This window comes from Salvelinus alpinus, chromosome 15, assembly GCF_045679555.1.
Source record: "Salvelinus alpinus chromosome 15, SLU_Salpinus.1, whole genome shotgun sequence".
Lineage (NCBI taxonomy): Eukaryota > Metazoa > Chordata > Actinopteri > Salmoniformes > Salmonidae > Salvelinus > Salvelinus alpinus.
Window position 1 is genome coordinate 36,373,066 of NC_092100.1, and position 20,104 is coordinate 36,393,169.

At 44.9% G+C, this 20,104-nt stretch overlaps 1 protein-coding gene across 18 annotated transcripts in view; it reads left to right on the forward strand.

Annotated features, from left to right (window-relative positions):
• LOC139539999 (C2 domain-containing protein 5-like) overlaps nucleotides 1–20,104 on the forward strand; it is a 63,374-nt gene that overhangs the window by 11,250 nt on the left and 32,020 nt on the right. For 13 of the 18 annotated variants that reach the window (XM_071343469.1, XM_071343471.1, XM_071343472.1 and 10 more), the window contains exons 3-9: nucleotides 54–140; nucleotides 292–463; nucleotides 1,171–1,266; nucleotides 1,367–1,522; nucleotides 10,161–10,410; nucleotides 17,583–17,740; nucleotides 19,098–19,186. In XM_071343469.1, coding sequence (XP_071199570.1) covers nucleotides 54–140; nucleotides 292–463; nucleotides 1,171–1,266; nucleotides 1,367–1,522; nucleotides 10,161–10,410; nucleotides 17,583–17,740; nucleotides 19,098–19,186 — 1,008 coding nt within the window. Of the gene's footprint in view, nucleotides 1–53; nucleotides 141–291; nucleotides 464–1,170; nucleotides 1,267–1,366; nucleotides 1,523–10,160; nucleotides 10,411–11,938; nucleotides 12,061–17,582; nucleotides 17,741–19,097; nucleotides 19,187–20,104 lie in introns of all 18 variants that reach the window. The other 5 variants (XM_071343473.1, XM_071343486.1, XM_071343485.1 and 2 more) reach the window with 1 other exon arrangement.

Below are 20,104 nucleotides of genomic sequence, written 5' to 3' on the forward strand. Positions count from 1 at the left end.
GTTCCAGTGCTGCAGTCCTAGCCTTGTTGTGTTCTTCATTGATGTTCTTACAGGTCAAGTTTGGCAACACAACTTTCAAAACGGACGTCTTCCCCAAGTCACTTAACCCACAGTGGAACTCAGAGTGGTTCAAATTTGAGGTAAAATGTCTGGATATGGCTTGACTTATTTCTCTGTGAAATTAGTTGCAGGAGGTATTTGTGAATGGCATTGGATTACAGTGTAAATATGCTACAGTCAACATGATAGTCCTGTATCCTTGTTTCCTCAACTTTGTCACCCTTCCTGTAGGTGGATGATGAGGACTTGCAGGATGAGCCGTTACAAATCACAGTGTTGGACCATGACACTTACAGTGCCAACGATGCAATAGGGAAGGTCTACATTGACATCGACCCTCTGCTCTCCTGCGAGGCTGCTACTGTCATCTCTGGATGGTTCCCCATCTACGACACTATACACGGTGCGTTTTTTATAGGGTCATTCTATTTGATTTCATTCACTTTCTGACTAACCCCTTTTGATTTGTATGAAACATTCAATATATATTTGCCCATGGTCAGAAAGTGACTTTTTTCACCTCATTGCCAAAACATTCAGAAGATGGAGGTTCTCTAAGTTGACCCATTTTGCACACCATACCATGAGACATCCAATTCTTCATCACTGGAACATTTTTACGGATGAGTTTGATATAATTTAAAAGCTTATACATAAAAAAAAATCTTGTATGGAAAGTTTCGTTCAAATCAAAAGTCAAAAAGTGATCACAGTCAAATGGAACGATCTTGTAGAATTCCCTATCTACCATTCTATACACTGAGTCTGTTATATAGTTCCCCATCTGACACTAATGATGTCAGTCATATACTTCCCCATCAAAAGGTGCATTGCCACAGTTGGACTTGTTAGATATAGAGCCAGGCCTCTAAAGGAACACACAGTGTTCTCTGTGTAACAGCCTGTAAATGCATGTTGTTGCTCTGCTGTAAAAAAAAACTTCCTTACTAAAAGCTGTTCTTTAACTGTGTCCGTTGGGTCATGATGATGTAGTTCCTGTCTTCCTGGTGTTAGAGAGGACAGTAACGTGTTATTTAAGAGTTGGTGTTTCTAGGGTTAGATGCTGTTTCTGACTGGTAGTAATGTTTCTGTTGATCTCCTCTCTTGTAGGTATCAGAGGGGAGATTAATGTTCTGGTGAAGGTGGACCTCTTCAATGACCTGAACCGCTTCAGACAGTCCTCTTGCGGTGTCAAATTCTTCTGCAGTGAGTCTGGTTCGCTATGGGGCTGTACTATAGTAGAGATGAGGTCTAGTCACAAGAAATTACGATAATGTGTGTGTTTATGCACGTCTCTGTGTGTTAGCAACGTCCATCCCGAGGTGTTACCGCGTGGCGCTGGTCCATGGCTTTGTTGAGGAGCTGGTGGTGAACGAGGACCCAGAGTACCAGTGGATTGACCGCATCAGAACCCCCAGAGCTTCTAACGAGGCCCGACAGAGACTCATCTCTCTCATGTCTGGTACATAACACCACTATCAAACACTCTATATATACACTCCCCTGTGTTTTTATTTGTTCAGTGAAGCTAAAATGTTTAATTGGTCTCTATACTCCAGCATTTTGGAAATGAGATCAAATGTTTTATGAGGCGACAGTACAGGAATGTCACCTTTTTATTTGAGGATATTTTCGTGTCTTCAGAAAGTATTCATACCCCTTGACTTATTCCACATTTTGTTGTGTTACAGCCTGAATTCAAAATTGATTACATTTATTCTCAACCATCTACCTCACCCACTCACCCACAATGACCAAGTGAAAACATGTTTTTAGAACTTTTTGCTAATTTATTGAAAATCCTGTATCCTGTTTCCATTGATCATCCTTGATGTTTCTACAACTTGATTGGATTCCACCTGTGGTAAATTCAATTGATTGGACATGATTTGGAAAGGCACACATCTTCCAGAAGGACAACCATCTCTGCAGCACTCCACCAATCAGGCCTTTGTGGTAGAGTGGCCAGACGAAAGCCACTCCTCAGTAGAATGCACATGACGGCCTGCTTGGAGTTTGCCAAAAGGCACCTAAAGGATTCTCTGGTCTGATGAAACAAAGGTTGAACTCTTTGGCCTGAATGCCAAGCTTCACGTCTGGAGGAAACCTGGCACCATCCCTACGGTGAAACATGGTGGTGGAAGCATTATGCTGTGGGGATGTTTTTCAGCGGCATGGACTCAGAGACTAGTCAGGATCGAGGGAAAGATTAATGGAGCAAAGTACAGAGAGATCCTTGATGAAAACCTGCTCCAGAGCGCTCAGGATCTCAACCTGGGGCGAATGTTCACCTTCCAATAGGACAACGATCGTAAGCACACAGCCAAGACAAAGCAGGAGTGGCTTCGGTACAAGTCTCTGAATGTCCTTGAGTGGCCCAGCCAGAGCCCGGACATGAACCTGATCGAACATCTCTGGAGAGACCTGAAGGACAGCCGTGCAGCGACACTCCCCATCCAACCTGACAGAGCTTGAGAGGATTTGCACAGAAGAATGGGAGAAACTCCCCAAATATAGGTGTGCCAAGCTTGTAGTGTCATACCCAAGAAGACTTTAATTGCTGCCAAAGGTGCTTCAACAAACCCAATAAAGGGTCTGAATACTTATGTAAATGTGATATTTCATTTTTATTTTTAACACATTTGCAAACATTTCTACAAACCTGTTTGTGCTTTATCATGGGGTATTGTGTGTAGATTGATAAGGGGAAAAAAGAATTGAATCCATTGTAGAATAAGGCTGTAACAAAATGAGGAATAAGTCAAGTGGTCTCAATACTTTCCAAATGCACTGTACGTCTCTTGTCTGAGCCGTTGAATTGCAACTCCACTGTCCCTGTTCTGTCGTTTTGCCTGTTTGATTGTCTCATGGAGGGCATAGCTGGACTGTTTGTACTCTTCCATGTTCTCAGTCACCTTGCCGTGGTTAAATGCTGTGGTTTGCACTTTAAGTTTTGCGCAAATTCTGCCGTCTATCCACAGGTTTTGGTTTGGATAAGTTAAAATCATCACAGTGGGAACAACATCCTCTATTGTTATCCTGATGAACTCAGGCATAAAGTCTCTGTATACGTAAATACTATTCTGAGGCAACCCGGAACATATCCCAGTCCACTTTATCAAAACAATCTTGAAGCAAATATTTTGATTGGACAGACCAACATTGAACAATACTTATCACGGGTACTTCCTGTTTAAGTGTCTGCCTATAGGAAGGGAGGAGCAGAATGGAGGCGGGCCTTGTAGCCGACCCGGAGGGGCAGTAGCAATGGTCAAGAGTGCTCGATGAGCGGGTAGCACAGGAGATCTGTTGCTAAAATTTCCGTAGTGTTTTTCTCATATTTCCTTTATTAAGTCCCCAGCTACAATAAATATGGCCTCAGGATATACAGTTTCCAGTTTTCACATAGACCAGTGTAGTTCTTTGAGCGCCATCGTGGTGTCAGCTTGGGGGGAATATACACGGCCGTGACGATGGCCGAAGATGATTCTCTCGGGAGGTAACGCGGTTGGCATTTGATGGTGGGGTATTCCAGATCTGGATAACAAAAGGACTTGAGCTCCGGTACGGTACCAGAGTCACACCATGAGTAGTTAATCATGAAACGTACACCTCCACCTTAACTTCTTTCTGTCTGTATGATGTATGGAGAACCCCGCTGGCTGAATGGACAGGGACAGCATATCCGGAGTGAGCCATGATTCTGTGAAAGAGAATGTTATAGGGTTGGGCCGATATCCTGATAGTATGATTATCATAGTGTTGCTGTACTATACCGTGGTATACGGTATTACTGAATGTGCACACAAGGGGTGCTATTTTTATTTTTTTTACACATAGAACAATTTAGGCAACAGGGATCTTGATCCAGGAGGTGATTTAATGTATCTGCTGTAACCAAGAAGCTTGATCTTGAAATCTAGCCACTTGGCAAGCAAATTAAATGCACAGATGGAGCCCTGAGCTAGATATAATTTATTTGACACATTTTAGATTTCTTATACTTATACTTAACTTATTGCTAGCTATAAGCAATGGTGTAGCACGCAGCTCCCGTGAGGCGGGGGTACCCCCAACCCCTCATACCATCGGTATTTCGAAATACCCCTTTACACGGTATAAACTGTATATTGCTCAAGCCTAGTATGTTAGTCCCTGATATCTCTCTGGAAGGAGATCCTCTCCCTGAGTTCGTCTACTTTATTGTCCAGGGACTGAACATTAGCGAGTAATATACTCAGAATCGGTGGATAATATGCACGCCTCCTGAGTCGGATGAAAAGCCCACTCTTTATTCCTCTTCTCCATCGACGGAGTCTTGGAGCAGCCCCAGTGATGAGTGGACTCCTTGGGGGAGTAAAACATTATAATTCAGGAGATTCACATTTCTAGTAAAAATGCTGGTGAGTGACCGTCGATCTAATATCCAAAAGTTATTTTCGGCTGTAGGTAATAATGCAAAAAATGTTCTGAGCAAATACAAAAATGTATTCAAAGTTGGCTAGGAGCTAGAAACAGGGCGACCATGTCTGTCGGCGCCATCTTGTTGATCTCGCTCTCCGAGGCCAACGTGAGTAAGTTCTTTGATCAGGTCAACACTCGCAAGGCCGCGGGCCAGACGGTATCCCAGGGCGTTCTCAGAGCATGCACAGAACAGCTGGCAGGCATATTCACAGTCATTGTCAACTTCCACTTTCCCAGTTTGTAATCCCTACATGTCTTAAACTGACCACCATCATTCCTGTTTCCAAGAGGTCGAAGGCTTCATGCCATAACAACTACCGCTCTCTATTACTCACAATTGTAATCATGAAGTGCTTTGAAAGGCTAGTTATGGCACACATCAACTCCATCATCAAGCTTTGGACCTTGGGACTGAACATCTCCCTCTGCAACAGGATCCTGGACTTTGACAGGCCGAATCCAGGTGGTGAGAGTAGGCAACATCACCTCCGCCATGCTGACCCTCAACACCGGGGCCCCACAAGGGTGTGTACTTAGTCCCCTCCTGTACTCCCACGGCTGCGTAGCCATGCACGACACAACGGCGGTAGGCCTGATCACCGGCGACGATGAGACCGCCTACAGGGAGGTGGTCAGTGACCTGACAGTGTGGTGCCGGGACAACAACCACTCCCTCAACTTCAGTAAGACCAAGGAGCTGATCGTGGACTACAGGAAACGGGGGGTGTGAGTGAGCACGCTCCCATCCATATTGACAGGGCTGCAGTGGAGCGGGTCAAGAGCTTCAAGTTCCTCGGTGTCCAAATTACTAAGGACTTAAAATGGTTCACACACACAGTCGTGAAGAAGGAGCGACAACGCCTCTTCCCCCTCAGGAGGTTGAAAATGTTTGGCATGAGCCCGCATATCCTCAAAATGTTATACTGCTGCACCATTGAGAGCATCTTGATTGGCTGGATCGCTACTTGTTATGGCAACTGCACCACCCTCGATCGCATGGCTCTACAGAGAGTGTTGCGGACAGCCCAGTACATCACTGGGGCCGAGTTCCCTGCCATCCAGGACCTCTATATCAAGCGGTGTGAAAGGAAGGCCTGGAAAAATGACTCCAGCCACCCAAGTCATAGACTGTTACTCTGCTTCCGCAAGGCAAGCGGTACCGGTGGATCAAGTCTGACACCCAACAGGCTCCTGAACAGCTTCTATCCCCAAGCCATAAGACTGCTAAAAAGTTAACTAAATGGCTACATTGATTATTGGAGTTGACCCTTGTGGGTTAGTGTCTCTATGCAAACTCACATGACTCTACACTCACTCGCACGCGTGTATACGCACACACCTGATGCTCACACATAACATGCATACACATTTATACTGACTCTACACACACTCACGTACAATCATCATATAACTACTGCTACTCTGTTTATCGTATGTCCTAATGCTTAGTCACCTTACCCCTATACATACTACATCCAAACCCAGGGAACATTCAAGGCCGTTATGAAGGCTACAACCGTCAGACTGTTGTAACTGATATTGCAGGTGCACAAGCAGGACACAGTCCCTACACATCACATAGGAGCAAAAACAATCTGCGTTTTGTGTGATGATGTAGGCTAATCTTTGTAGTTGCTGCCGTATTGTATCCATTAGTCAGAGTTGCTGAAAAAGAACACTACTACTTTGACTGCCTAGAACTGACTAGAACTTCCGGCGCCGAAAAGAGATGGCCGCCTCGCTTCGCGTTCCTTGGAAAATATGCAGTATTTTGTTTTTTTATGTGTTATTTCTTACATCGGTACCCCAGGTAATCTTAGGTTTCATTACATACAGTCGGGAGGAACTACTGAATATACGATTAACGTCAACTCATCATCGTTCCTACCAGGAATATGACTTTCCCGAAACGGATCCAGTGTTTTGCCTTCCACCCAATACAATGGATCTGATCCCAGCCGGCGACCCTGTGCGACGCCGTAAAAGGGGCAAACGAGGCGGTCTCGTGGTCAGGCTTCGGAGACGGGCACATCGCGCTCCACTCCCTAGCATACTACTCGCCAATGTCCAGTCTCTTGACAATAAGGTTGATGAAATCCGAGCACGGGTAACATTCCAGAGAGACATCAGGGATTGCAACGTGCTCTGCTTCACGGAAACATGGCTAACTCAAGAGACGCTAACGGAGTCGGTGCAGCCAGCTGGTTTCTTCATGCATCGCGCCGACAGAAACAAACATCTTTCTGGTAAGAAGAGGGGCGGGGGGGTATGCCTTATGATTAACGAGACGTGGTGTGATCATCATAACAACACACAGGAACTCAAGTCATTCTGTTCACCTGATCTAGAACTCCTCACAATCAAATGTCGACCGCATTATCTACCAAGGGAATTCTCTTCAATCATAATCACAGCCGTATATATTCCCCCCCAAGCAGACACATCGATGGCCCTGAACGAACTTTATCTGACTCTTTGTAAACTGGAAACCACACACCCTGAGGCTGCATTCATCGTAGCTGGGGATTTTAACAAGGCTAATCTAAAAACAAAACTCCCTAAATTCTATCAGCATATCGATTGTGCTACCAGGGCTGGAAAAACCCTAGATCATTGTTATACTAATTTCCGCGACGCATATAAGGCCCTCCCCCGCCCCCCTTTCGGAAAAGCTGACCACGACTCCATTTTGTTGATTCCAGCCTACAAACAGAAACTAAAACAACAAGCTCCCGCGCTCAGGTCTGTTCAACGCTGGTCCGACCAATCTGAATCCACGCTTCAAGACTGCTTCGATCACGCGGATTGGAATATGTTCCGCATTGCGTCCAACAACAATATTGACGAATATGCTGATTCGGTGAGCGAGTTCATTAGGAAGTGCATTGACGATGTCGTACCCACAGCAACGATTAAAACATTCCCAAACCAGAAACCGTGGATTGACGGCAGCATTCGCGTGAAACTGAAAGCGCGAACCACTGCTTTTAACCAGGGCAAGGTGACCGGAAGCATGACCGAATACAAACAGTGTAGCTATTCTCTCCGCAAGGCAATCAAACAGGCTAAGTCCCAGTACAGAGACAAAATCGAGTCGCAATTCAACAGCTCAGACACAAGAGGTATGTGGCAGGGTCTACAGTCAATCACGGATTACAAAAAGAAAACCAGCCCCGTCGCGGACCAGGATGTCTTGCTCCCAGACAGGCTAAACAACTTTTTTGCCCGCTTTGAGGACAATACAGTGCCACTGACACGGCCCCCTACCAAAACCTGCGGGCTCTCCTTCACTGCAGCCGAGGTGAGTAAAACATTTAAACGTGTTAACCCTCGCAAGGCTGCAGGCCCAGACGGCATTCCCAGCCGCGTCCTCAGAGCATGCGCAGACCAGCTGGCTGGTGTGTTTACGGACATATTCAATCAATCCTTATCCCAGTCTGCTGTTCCCACATGCTTCAAGAGGGCCACCATTGTTCCTGTTCCCAAGAAAGCTAAGGTAACTGAGCTAAACGACTACCGCCCCGTAGCACTCACTTCCGTCATCATGAAGTGCTTTGAGAGACTAGTCAAGGACCATATCACCTCCACCCTACCGGACACCCTAGACCCACTCCAATTTGCTTACCGACCCAATAGGTCCACAGACGACGCAATCGCAACCACACTGCACACTGCCCTAACCCATCTGGACAAGAGGAATACCCATGTGAGAATGCTGTTCATCGATTACAGCTCAGCATTTAACACCATAGTACCCTCCAAACTCGTCATCAAGCTCGAGACCCTGGGTCTCGACCCCGCCCTGTGCAACTGGGTCCTGGACTTCCTGACGGGCCGCCCCCAGGTGGTGAGGGTAGGTAACAACATCTCCACCCCGCTGATCCTCAACACTGGGGCCCCACAAGGGTGCGTTCTGAGCCCTCTCCTGTACTCCCTGTTCACCCACGACTGCGTGGCCATGCACGCCTCCAACTCAATCATCAAGTTTGCGGATGACACTACAGTGGTAGGCTTGATTACCAACAACGACGAGACGGCCTACAGGGAGGAGGTGAGGGCCCTCGGAGTGTGGTGTCAGGAAAATAACCTCACACTCAACGTCAACAAAACAAAGGAGATGATTGTGGACTTCAGGAAACAGCAGAGGGAGCACCCCCCTATCCACATCGACGGGTCAGTAGTGGAGAAGGTGGAAAGTTTTAAGTTCCTCGGTGTACACATCACGGACAAACTGAATTGGTCCACCCACACAGACAGCGTTGTGAAGAAGGCGCAGCAGCGCCTCTTCAACCTCAGGAGGCTGAAGAAATTCGGCTTGTCACCAAAAGCACTCACAAACTTCTACAGATGCACAATCGAGAGCATCCTGTCGGGCTGTATCACCGCCTGGTACGGCAACTGCTCCGCCCACAACCGTAAGGCTCTCCAGAGGGTAGTGAGGTCTGCAGAACGCATCACCGGGGGCAAACTACCTGCCCTCCAGGACACCTACACCACCCGATGTCACAGGAAGGCCATAAAGATCATCAAGGACAACAACCACCCAAGCCACTGCCTGTTCACCCCGCTATCATCCAGAAGGCGAGGTCAGTACAGGTGCATCAAAGCAGGGACCGAGAGACTGAAAAACAGCTTCTATCTCAAGGCCATCAGACTGTTAAACAGCCACCACTAACATTTAGCGGCCGCTGCCAACATACTGACTCAACTCCAGCCACTTTAAAAATGGGAATTGATGGAAATTATGTAAAAATGTACCACTAGCCACTTTAAACAATGCCACTTAATATAATGTTTACATACCCTACATTACCCATCTCATATGTATATACTGTACTCTATATCATCTACTGCATCTTGCCATCTTTATGTAATACATGTACCACTAGCCACTTTAAACTATGCCACTTTATGTTTACATACCCTACAGTACTCATCTCATATGTATATACCGTACTCTATACCATCTACTGCATCTTGCCATGCCGTTCTGTACCACCACTCATTCATATATCTTTATGTACATATTCTTTATCCCTTTACACTTGTGTGTGTATAAGGTAGTAGTTGTGGAATTGTTAGGTTAGATTACTTGTTGGTTATTACTGCATTGTCGGAACTAGAAGCACAAGCATTTCGCTACACTCGCATTAACATTGCTAACCATGTGTATGTGACTAATAAAATTTGATTTGATTTGATTTGCCTGTCTGCATCCTGCTTAGCCAATGTTTGCAATGTTGATAAAAAAATAACATTACATCCCTAATTAGACTGCATGTAACTCCCCACTTGAGTTTTGCATTGAGGCAAAAAACAATCTGCGAGTTTGTACAAACATGTTCATATTTTTTTGTGTACAACATGTAGCCTAACTCCCCTCCTGAAAAAGGACCCGCGCGTATGCTTAATTGCCTACTGAGGCATGGAAATTTGAAGGCTACACCAGACAAAGGCGTTCATTGCCGATCAAGGACAGGGCAGCGGAGCACTGAGCAGCAGCTACGTAAAATAAAATCCTGTGCAAGAACAGAAATCTCTGTATCCTTAGCCATGGCAAATCAGGTTTCCAGAAAATCCAGAACCGCAGCCACTCCATTAAATTAAACATTCTCTTCTTCTGTGTTTGTGTGTAGGTGAGCTGCAGCGGAAGATAGGTCTGAAAGTGTTGGAGATGGGTGGTAATGCGGTGGTGGGGTACCTGCAGTGCTTTGATCTGGAGGGAGAGTCAGGTCTGGTGGTCCGAGCCATCGGCACCGCCTGCACTCTGGACAAACTCAGCCCTGGGATGGCTCCCAACACCACCACACACACCAACACACACACACTCCCCAACACCGCCCCCGCATCCAATGCCTGCAACTCTCCTTCCAAGGACAGCAAAGAGTGAGTATTGAATAATCGCATGAGCATGGAGCCTGTGTGTGCATGCGAGAGAGGGAGAGGGTGTCTGTCTCCTGCCATTGTACTGACTCCTGTTTGTGTTTTTGGAGCTCTCAACATTTTGGTCTGTTTTAGGGCAGGGCGGTATACTGTGTTTTACTATATACCGGTATTGATGCACGGACCGGTTTGGATTTTTTCTTTACCCTCCTATAATGGTATTTCAATACTTTGGTTGTTAAATGTGATACGGAAATCTGGGGCTTGTGATGTCAGTTTTTATAGTTTGCTCCGTTTGCTACTTGAGTCGTCTTTCACCTATCGCCCAGCTGCATGCTGCTTTCCACACCAAGCTCTGACCCCTGTCACATGAAAGAGCAGTTGCTCGACCACTGAGTCACAAGCACTTTTTTGCTGTTCAGTCTGCATGGTCAGATAGATGCAACAAGATGTTGGTGACATGCTACTTTCCACAAGCGTTCTATAAGTACACTATTAGTTTGTGTATCTTACTGTCTGCTAGTTTGTAATTTCTTAGGGAGTTAGCCGCTAATGCTGATTACTAGTTAGTGGGCTAGCTAGCTTGCTAAATGTACTCATCCAGAGCAAGCATGTTGTTTGTGCAACGGTATATTCTAAATCAAAGAAGAATAGGCAAAGCATAAATATGTTAGCTAGCTAGCTACATGAGGTAAGAAACCATGTAATGTAACATTACAATTATGGTCATCTGTCAATAATTCCTCCCTGGCTTATTCATTCGTTCAAACAACTATGTATTCATTGTGCTTCCCACTATATTCCAACTATTTAATTACAATAATAATTATATTTCCATGATTCCAACAGTTCACCAATTAACTAGTCTTAGATTCTTTGCCCGTTTTATGCTGCCTTGTTTGAGGTTGGATTTAACAGTATGAAACAGAGTGGAGAAAGCCCCATTGAAATCACTTCATTTGTGTTGCCACCCTAATGTCATTAACCACTCATCAAGAATATAAAGTTATTTTATTATTCAAAAACATAAAATAGTCATACCGTAAAATAAATTGGGAAAAATATTGTGATATGATATTTTGGCTGTATTGCCCAGCCCTAGTGTTTGTGTATTATAATCATGTGACATGGCTACATTCCTTATCTGGGACATACACACAGCCCCCCTCCCTGTACAGCCTCCCTCTCTCTCTGTTCTCTAGTGAGTTCTAGATGAGTTATATGTCTGAGGGCTATGCATGAGCTTGTTACTGCTAGTGCACGGTCAGAGAGGAATGGAAAAGGGAATGGATGGAGGGGAGGGATGAAAGGAGCTACAGCATGTAGGTGCATGTTAAAATGCAAAAGGAGGGGGTAGAGAACCTCATATTTTGTCTTGTCTTTTGTTGTACTCTATTTTTCTTTGCTGCAATGTTGTGGTGTGTTGTGTTTCTCTTCTTCTCTACCTTTGCTGCACACGGATTGGCTCTTCTCTTGCTGTGTGCGTTTGGATTCGTCCACTCTGTCCGTCTCTGCGTGGTGAATGGTTCAGGTCTCCCCTGGCCCACGGATGTCGCTCCACCCACAACAGCCCTGTCCACTCAACCTGCAGCTCTCAGAGACTGTCCCACTCCCAGAACTTCTCTGTCTCTGTCCCTACTTTGGTCTTCACTGGTACGGACAGAGAAAAAGAGGGAGAGTGAAGGAGGGAGGGAAAGAGGAAGGCTGATCGTTACTGGTTCAGAGTGAGAATGAGAGAGAAGGGGATTGAGGTAGAGAAATATTGTCCCAGAACTTCTGTGTTCCTACATGGGTCTTCACTGGTACATAGAGTGGGAGGAAGAGATTATTAAAGAGAGGTAAGGAGACAGAGGTAAAGGGGGGGAAAGGGAAAGCCAGAGCAAAAGAGCAAGGGACAGAGAAACGAGAGAGATAATTACCACCCCCTTCCTAAAATAAAAAGTAACCCAGAGAGCCCCTTCTTCCTTGCCATTAGATGAGAAGATGGTGACATCCACAGCCCCAAACTCTTCCTGTGTCCCCCTCAGCCAATCATAGAGCCCTTACAGGCAGAGCCACTCCCACTGTTAGACATTAGATACCCACCCAAGCAGATCCATCCCTTCCACCTTTCCTCAGCACCCCTCTTAGTCCAGTTTTAGTTTAGTCAACTTTATTTGTCTTCAAGGCGCAGTCACTCAGGAGTCTGTTGGGCTCAATTCCATTTCAATTCAGTCTATTCTGGAAGTGAATTGAAAATTCCACTACAAGAAACTGCTCATTCCTTTGGTGTTGTGTTGGTATGGCCCATGTTGTGTGTGTGTGTGTGTTTCTGCCGTGCTTTCCTCCTCAGTTGGATATATAGTATCTGTGTTTCTGTTTACCAGTGTTTTCCGTAGAATTTTTTTCAGCAGCGGTGGTAAAGTTTTTTTCTGGATCAAAATGGTGCTTAAGTGGTGGGTGTTGCAAACGTGTGTTAGTGGGCGTGGCCAATGGTGCGGTCCCCGACCCAAGATTTTAGAAGCCCTCTTGGCCGCAGAGACAAACTGTTGCTGTTTTAAAGCAAATTTCCTGCAATTCTACACATTTTGCCATGGCTTGTGCCGTGTTCTTATGCTGAGTCACTTAAACATTATAACTAAATCAATGGGGGCCCCATGCCATGTAAATTTGGTAATTTAGTTTCTCCCTGACTGTTAGTTCTGAAAGATAATCTTATATATAAAAAAATATACTGAACAAAAATATCAACGAGGCCTCCCGAGTGGCGCAGTGGTCTAAGCCACTGCATCACAGTGCTAGCTGTGCCACTAGAGATTCTGGATTCGAGTACAGGCTCTGTCGCAGCCGGACGTGACCGGGAGACCCATGGGGCGATGCACAATTGGCTAGGGGAGGGTTTGGCCGGCAGGGATGTCCTTCTCCCATCGCGCACTAGTGACTCCTGTGGCGGACCGGGCGTGGACCGGGCGCAGCTGGAAGCCAGCTCCACGCTGACCCGGCGACCGTGTCAGCGTGGAGCTGGCTTCCAGCTTAAGTGGGCATTGTGTCAAGAAGCAGTGCGGCTTGGTTGGGTTGTGTTTCGGAAGACGCACGGCTCTCGACCTTCGCCTCTCCTGAGTCCGTACGGGAGTTGCAACGATGAGACAAGACTGTAACTACCAATTGGATCCCACGAAATTGGGGAGAAAAGGGGGTAAAATAAATGATTAAATATAAATATCAACGCTACATGTAAAGTGTTGGTCCCATGTTTCATCAGCTGAAATAACAGATCACAGAAATGTTACATATGCACAAAAAGCTTATTTCTCTCACATTTTGTGCACCAATTTGTATACATCCCTGTTAGTGAGTAATTCTCCTTTGCCAAGATAATCCATCCACCTGAAAGGTGTGGAATATCAAGAAACTGATTAAATGGCATGCTCGTTACACAGGTGAACCTTGTGCTGGGGCCACTCAAAATGTTTAGTTTTGTCACACAACACAATGCCACAGATGTCTAAAGTTTTGAGAGGGCGTATTATGGCATGTTAACTGCAGGAATGTCCACCAGAGCTGTTGCCAGAGAATTGGATGTTCATTTTAGAGAATTTGGCAGTACATCTAACTGGCCTCCGTAGACCAAGTGTAACTAGCCCAGGACCTCTACATCCGGCTTCTTCACCTGTGGGATCGTCTGAGACCAGCCACCTGGACAGCTGATGAAATTGTGGGTTTGCACAACTGAAGAATTTCTGCACAAACTGTCAAAAACAGTCTCAGGGAAGCTCATCTGCGTGCTTGTCCTCCTCACCATGGTCTTGACCCAACTGCAGTTCGGTGTCGTAACAGACTTCAGTGGGCAAATGCTTCAATGGCAACTGGCACCCAGGAGAAGTGTGCTCTTCAAGGATAAATCCCGGTTTCAACTGTACCGTTGTGTGGGCGAGCGGTTTGCTGATGTGAACAGAATGCCTCATGGTGGCGGTGAGGTTATGGTATGGGCAGGCATTGAGCATGTTTGGAATGCTCTGGATCGACTCGAACGACGGCGTGTTCCAGTTCCCGTCAATATCCAGCAACTTTGCACAGCCATTGAAGAGGAGTGGGACAACATTCCACAGGCCACAATCAACAACCTGATCAACTCTATGTGAAGGAGATGTGTCAAATGATGTGTCAAATGGCATGAGGCAAATGGTGGTTGAACCAGATACTGACTGGTTTTCTGATCCACGCCCCTTTTTTTTTTTTTTTTACCAACAGGTGTATATCTATATTCCCAGTCATCAAATTTTATTGGTCACATACACATAGGTTAGCAGATGTTAATGCGAGTGTAGCAAAATGCTTGTGCTTGTAGTTCCGACAGTGCAGAAATCCATAGATTAGGGCCTAATGAATTTATTTAAATTGACTGATTTCCTTATATGAACTTTAACTCCGTGACATTTGAAATTGTTGCATTTGTATTTTTGTTCAGTGTATATAGGTCCATTATCTTTCTAAACTTTATCTGGTTTTAGTCATTTAAGTTTACACTGAAAAGTTTACACCCCCCCCCCCATTTTTTAAAATAAATTATACATATATATACACACACACACACACATACACACACACAGTACCAGTCAAAAGTTTGTACACACCTACTCATTCAAGAGTTTTTCTTTATTTTTACTATTTTCTATATTGTAGAATAATAGTGGAGACATCAAAACAGTGAAATAACACATGGAATCATGTAGTCACCAAAAAAGTGTTCAACAAATCAAAATATATTTTAGATTCTTCAAAGTAGCCACCCTTTGTCTTGATCCAGGCTGTATCACCACCGGCCGTGATTGGGAGTCCCATAGGGGGGCGCACAATTGGCCCAGTGTCGTCTGGGTTTGGCCGGTGTAGGCCATTATTGTAAATAAGAATTGACTTGTCTAGGTTAAATAAAGGTTAAATTAAAAAATAACAAAAATGTTCACATACTTGGCATTCTTTCAACCAGCTGCACCTGGAATGCTTTTCCCACAGTCTTGAAGGAGATCCCACATATGTTTTCCCTTGTCACTTATTCCAAACCATCTCAATTGGGTTGAGGTCAGATGATTGTGGAGGCCAGGTCATCTGATGCAGCACTCCATCACTCTCCTTCTTGGTCAAATTTCCCTTACACAGCCTGGAGGTGTGTTTGGGTCATTGTCCTGTTGAAAACAAATGATAGTCCCACTAAGCGCAAACCAGATGGGATGGTGTATCGTTGCAGAATGCTGTTGTAGCCATGCTGGTTAAGTGTGCCTTGAATTCTAAATAAATCAGACAGTGTCACCAGCAAAGCACCATCACACCTCCTCCCCCCATGCATTACAGTGGGAAACACACATGCAGAGATCTTCCGTTCACCTACTCTGTGTCTCACCAAGACACGGCGGTTGGAACCCTAAGTTTTTTTTTTGGGGACCAAAGGACATATTTCCACTGGTCTCATGTCCATATTGCTCGTGTTTCTTGGCCCAAGCCAGTCTCTTCTTATTATTGGTGTCCTTTTAGTAAACTCAGCAAAAAAAGAAATGTCCCTTTTTCAGGACCCTGTCTTTCAAAGATAATTTGTAAAAATCCATGCATTCCAGGTATGGAAAATGTATACCGTCAAGGAGGTGTGTAAACAAAACTCCTTAAAAATTTGGCAAGATAAGAAGTTGGGGTATGGGGGAGACAAAATACTGATACCTACATATAAAAACATTTTGGTTTACCCAAATAGGAACTGTTCACATTGGAATTTTCATCATGAGGCTGGTTGAGAGAATGCCAAGTGTTCAAAGCTGTCATCAAGGCAAAGGGTGGCTACTTTGAAGAATCTCATTCACAATATATTTTGATTTGTTTAACACATTTTTGGGTACTACATGATTCCATATGTGTTATTTCATGGTTTTGATGTCTTCATTAGTGTTCTACAATGTAGAAATAGTCAAACTTCAGAAAAACCCTTAATTGAGTAGGTGTGTCCAAACTTTGGACTGGTACTATATATACAGTGCATTTGGAAACTATTCAGACCCCTTGACTCTTTCCACATTTTGTTACGTTACAGCCTTATTTTACAATTGTTTAAATAGTTTTCCCTCCCATCAATCTACACATAATACTCCATAATGGCGAAGCAAAAACAGGTTTTAGAATTTTTTTAAATGTATTATTTATTTTTACTTAAATATCACATTTACATAAGTATTCAGACTAGAGGTCGACCGATTATGGTTTTTCAACGCCGATACCGATATTTCGAGGACCAAAAAAAGCTGATACCGATTAATCGGACGATTTTTATATATATATTTGTAATGATGACAATTACAACAATACTCAATGAACACTTTTATTTGAACTTAATATAATATGTAAATAAAATCAACTTAGTCTCAAATAAATAATGAAACATGTTCAATTTGGTTATAATAATGCAAATCCACAGTGTTGGAGAAGAAAGTAAACGTGCAATATGTGCCATGTAAAAAAGCTAACGTTTAAGTTCCTTGCTCAGAACATGAAAGCTGGTGGTTCCTTTTAACATGAGTCTAGAATATTCCCAGTGAAGAAGTTTTAGGTTGTAGTTATTATAGGAATTATCTGACTATTTCTCCCTCTACCATTTGTATTTAATATACCTTTGACTATTGGATTTTCTTATTGGCACCATAGTATTGCCAGCGTAATCTCGGTAGTTGATAGGCTTGTAGTCATAAATCGCACAATGCTTGAAGCACAGCGAAGAGCAGCTGGCAAACGCAGGAAAGTGCTGTTTGAATGAATGCTTACGAGCCTGCTGCTGCCTACCACCGCTCAGTCAGACTGCTCTATCAAATCATAGACTTAATTAGAATCCAAAAATGTGTCCAAAAATGCCGATTACCGATTTGTTATGAAAACTTGAAATCGGCCCTAATTAAATCGGCCATGCCCTTTACTCAGTACTTTGTTGAAGCACCTATTTTAGTCAGATGTTTTGGAGTGGCGGCAATGCTTTAGCAGCGGTGGCCCCCACTGCTGCTAAATTAATCTAAGGGAAACACTGTGCTTACGCTTCATGTGCTTGGCTTTCTGTTCCACGGCCAAGTAATTTGCACTCCACACACTTCACATACATCTATCAGCAAAGCATCTCTCCACACCACACCCACACTGACTGATGGGTGTGTGTGTTCTCCTGGCAGGCCCGTGTTCAGTGAGGACCCCCCCCATCCCCTCTCCGGCCCCCCCACGCCTCTCAGAACCCTTCCTTCCTCCTCTCCTCCTCCCTTCTCTCCATCCAAGCCATGCAGTCGCCAGTCCTCCTCCTCAGACACAGACCTCAGTCTGACACCCAGGATTGGTAAGACCTCACCACCCTCCTCACCCTCTCCTCCCCTCTCTGCACCTTTCCTCATCCCCACTCAGAAACTCACTGTGTTGTTTATTTTGCTATCCCAGTTCATTGTTTTATTGATTTATTTCAAGTCATTTTGTTAGAATCACACTGACAACAGCTGTTGACCATAGAGTTCTGGTGTTCACCACATAATAACCCGCACAGGACATGGCTCCCCCTACTGGTGGAAATACACCCTTTGATCCCCCTCACTTCCTTTCTTCCCCAACTCCCTTCTTCCTAAAGGAGTTTTATTTCCCTTCCTTTTTTTCCCCTGTCAGATTTCAAATCATGTGACTCTCCTCCACTGTCTCTTTCTTTTCTGCTTTTCTTGCTGTTTTCTTGTTTTTATCCTTGTTTTCTGTCTCCCTACCTCCTGCCTCTCTCTCTCTTTCTCTCTCTCTTCACCTCTTTCTCTGCAGAGAGGTTTGTGTCTCGTCCTGGGGTCTTCCTCTGTCCCAGTTCCCCCACCCCCTCCTTCGATTCCCCGTCCCTTCCTTCCTCTGGGCTAATCCTGTGCAGCATTGGGTCTGCCCTCAGAGCCTACACCCCACCCCCTCTTCCCTCTGTCCAATCAGAGGGGTCTGTGTTGAGAAAGACTGTATCATTCAGTGAAGAGCTGATGCTGGCGGCCTCCGGTAGGACGGTTATGAAGGTCTATAACTGTCTCTAACACTATAACAGCCTGCAGGACTCATGAAGCCCAACAACACCCCTTATAACACTTGTTACACTTAAATAGCCTTTATTAAAGTCTCTGGTAGGGCACAGAGTTCAGAAGTCATGAAGCACTAAAACACCTTTTACAAACTGTATCTACAACCTCTAACAGCCATAAATGTGCTCCTCTCAAACTTTACCCCACTTAACCTGGGTGAAATGTTCTTCCCTGCTGGTCTCTGGCCCCGATACTAACTGCCCTGGAGTGACCCCCTGCCCATGTTTCTCTACCCCAATGTGTGGTTTAAGGCATGTCCAGACCCCCCACAATCACCCCCATTTGCAAGTCTCTATGGTGGCGTAGTATGCTGTAGTGTACAGAGGGGATAATAAAGCAGCTATGTGAACTTTCTCTATCCTCACAGGTAGATTTATGGGAATGTTGTCATTAACAAAGGTGTATGATACATGCTATGTAGATATTAGCTTAGTAGTCTAAGTGACACTATTCATCTGGGATTTGCATGGTTGTCGAGGTGTTCCAGCTCGCACAAGCTAAGGCTCGTGCAAGGCTACTTACATACTTGTGGTTGTCGACGAATGCCAGCTTTCTGTGATGAAGCGATGTGATTGGTGAAGTGTTGTTCTCTCGTCCTATCAGGGATGGGGAGTGGGGGCAGCGTTGGAAAAGAGGCTGGGCCTCTGAAGACCCTCCTCAGACAACATACCCAATCAGCTCTGGAGCAGAGGGTAAGCACACACACCGGACACACACTGCACTGCATTTAGCTGTGTGAAAGGGTGAATTGTGAAGAGTTTGTGAGGGTGAAGTATGATTATGTTAGAGTGAATAATGTTCCGTCTCTCCATCTTCTTGACCACTCCTTCCTCTCAGGGAGCCTCATCCTCTGGTATATTTGTAAACACCAGGGTATGACACACACACACACACACACACACACACACACACACACACACACACACACACACACACACACACACACACACACACACACACAGTGTTTATTCTGGATGCTTCTAGCAAACCTCTCTTTCCTGCCTGAGTTCTGCTCAGGTGTTTTAGTCTTTAGTTGCACTGCTTCTCAACAGTTTACAGTGGTATCCTCTCCTTACAGTGCATTCGGAAAGTATTCAGACACCTTGACTTTTTCCACATTTTGTTACGTTACAGCCTTATTCTGAAATGTATTATTTTTTACTTCATCAATCTACACACATTTACTCCATAATGACGAAGCAAAAACTGGTTTTTAGATTTTTTTGCAAATGTATGAAAAAATATGTATATTTACATAAGTATTCAGAACCTTTACTCAGTACTTTGTTGAAGCACCTTTGGCAGCGATTGTAGCCTCAAGTCTTCTTGGGTATGACACTACAAGCTTGGCACACCTGTATTTGGGAGTTTCTCCCATTAAGAGTCCTTTAGATGTCTTTTGGCAAAGTCCAAGCGGGCTGTTGTGCCTTTTACTGAGGAGTGGCTTCTGTCTGGCCACTCTACCATAAATGCCTGTTTGGTGGAGTGCTGCAGAGATGGTTGTCCTTCTGGAAGGTTCTCCCATCTCCACAGAGGAACTCTGGAGCTCTGTCAGAGTGACCATCCGGTTCTTGGTCACCTCCCCCAATCAATTGATTGGACATGACTTG